Source organism: Lathyrus oleraceus, chromosome 6, assembly GCF_024323335.1.
Source record: "Lathyrus oleraceus cultivar Zhongwan6 chromosome 6, CAAS_Psat_ZW6_1.0, whole genome shotgun sequence".
Lineage (NCBI taxonomy): Eukaryota > Viridiplantae > Streptophyta > Magnoliopsida > Fabales > Fabaceae > Lathyrus > Lathyrus oleraceus.
Window position 1 is genome coordinate 118,136,329 of NC_066584.1, and position 1,994 is coordinate 118,138,322.

Sequence of the window (1,994 nt, forward strand, 5' to 3'; positions counted from 1 at the left end):
AGAAGCACACCACTTAATCCTAATTTGAATGCATGATAATATACCATAAAAGATTCCCCTGGATTTGGTAAAATCAAAACTGACGTTGATGCTAATCTCTTCTTAAGCTCTTTGAAACTTTCTTCAACTGAACAACCCACACATAATCTTGAACTTACCGGGTCAACTATGGCAAATCCAACTTCGAGAAACCTTCCATGAACCTTCTATAATAACCAGTCAAACCCATAAAACTTCTGATTCGATCACCGACTTAGGCATCTCCCACTACAACACTACATCTACTTTAGACGGATCCACTAATATTCCACTACTAGAGATTACATGTACAAGGAAACTTATCTCTTTTAACCAAAATTCACACTTGGAGAACTTGGCATACAACGTTTTATCCTTTAAGGTCTATAAATCAACTCTCAGATACTATGCGTGCTCTTCATCTAACTTGGAATATACCAGGATATCATCTATAAACACCACGACAAACTGATTCAAATAAGGGTGAAAAATCCTATTCATATACTCCATGAATACTCCTGTTGCATTAGAAAAACCTAAAGACATAGTCGAATACTCATAAAGACCATAACAGGTTCATAACACAGTCTTAGGAATATTTTCCGATTTTATCCAAATCGGATGGTATCCTGACCTCATATCAATCTTGCAAAATACACGGGCTTCCACCAATTGATCCATAAGATCATCAATCCTCGAAAAAAGATACCAATTTTTAATAGTGACTTTATTTAAATTTCAATAATCTACACATAATCTCATGCTCGCATCTTTATTTTTAAATAACATCACTGGCGCTCCCCAAGGTGATACACTAGGCCTGAAAACACGATCAGGCGGTAAATCATCAATATCATCATGGAGTCGAGGAAATCACACACAACATAAATATTGGCTTGAGCACATTGACCACTACTTAGTTCTTTTTTCGGGTTTCTAACAATAGGTGTTGATGTGACCCTGCTCTCTAAAATTAAAACATGTTGGAGCTATGTCTTTACACTGATAGACACGATGACCTAACTTTCCATATTTTACACACCTCGGAGGAGAAGAAGCACCCCCCATTATTCACATTCCCAATTGTGGATTTATCATTTCCTTTGGCACTTGGGATTGCATATGGTTTGCCACAATTCTGATTACCAAATTTCTTCTCATTCATACTCTTATAGTGAGTAAATCATGTTCTACTATCTTCATTATAAATCATGAACTTGTTGACCAACACCGAGAAACGGAGAATCTCCTGATATCTAATAAACTTCTTAATCTCATGGTGCATACCACTTTCAAACTTGGAACCCTCAGTGTTGACACCATTACAATGAAGACTAACCCGAGACAACTCTTGAAACTTGGCTGCATAGTCATCCACAGACATGTTACCTTGCTTTAGCTCCAAGAATTCAATCTCCTTACACTTACAAATATTTGATGGAAAATACTTGTCCAAAAACTCTTTCTTAAAATTATCCCAATTAATAGCAGTACCGGCGACCTCCAATCCTTGGCGTGTTTTCTCCCACCAGAACTCAGTTTCCTCAAATAACATGAGGTTCAAACAACACCTTATGAGCATCGGTGCATGCCATGATCCTGATAATTTTTTGAATTTCTTGAATCCAAATATGGACACCTTCAGGATCATATCTTCTCTTGAACGTAGGTAGGTAATTCTTTTGGAATTTTCTCAGTCCATGGAACTTATCAACTCTTCCATTATGATTACCTTACAAAGCTTGATTATCTTCAGCCATAACATGTGCCATTGCCTCGAGGCGTCATCTATCACGCGATCATTACTTCCTGCAAAACCAGACATAAAACTAGTTATAAATATAAAGAAAATAGCACATAAGGGAATACAGTATTGATAGTGTTAACACACATGTCGTACACAAGGGTATAATAAACTCAAAACCCACAAGGTCGGATGGACCAACTGGGCTCTGATACAAACTCTGTAATACCCT

The 1,994-nt window shown here is 37.1% G+C and overlaps 1 protein-coding gene across 1 annotated transcript; it reads right to left on the reverse strand.

Annotated features, from left to right (window-relative positions):
- Positions 1-1,201: 1,201 nt before the first annotated feature.
- On the reverse strand, positions 1,202-1,573 carry LOC127094338 (uncharacterized). Its single transcript, XM_051033180.1, has one exon. It carries the CDS (start codon positions 1,571-1,573, stop codon positions 1,202-1,204), a length of 372 nt encoding a protein of 123 aa, XP_050889137.1.
- Between the last annotated feature and the right edge of the window lie 421 nt (positions 1,574-1,994).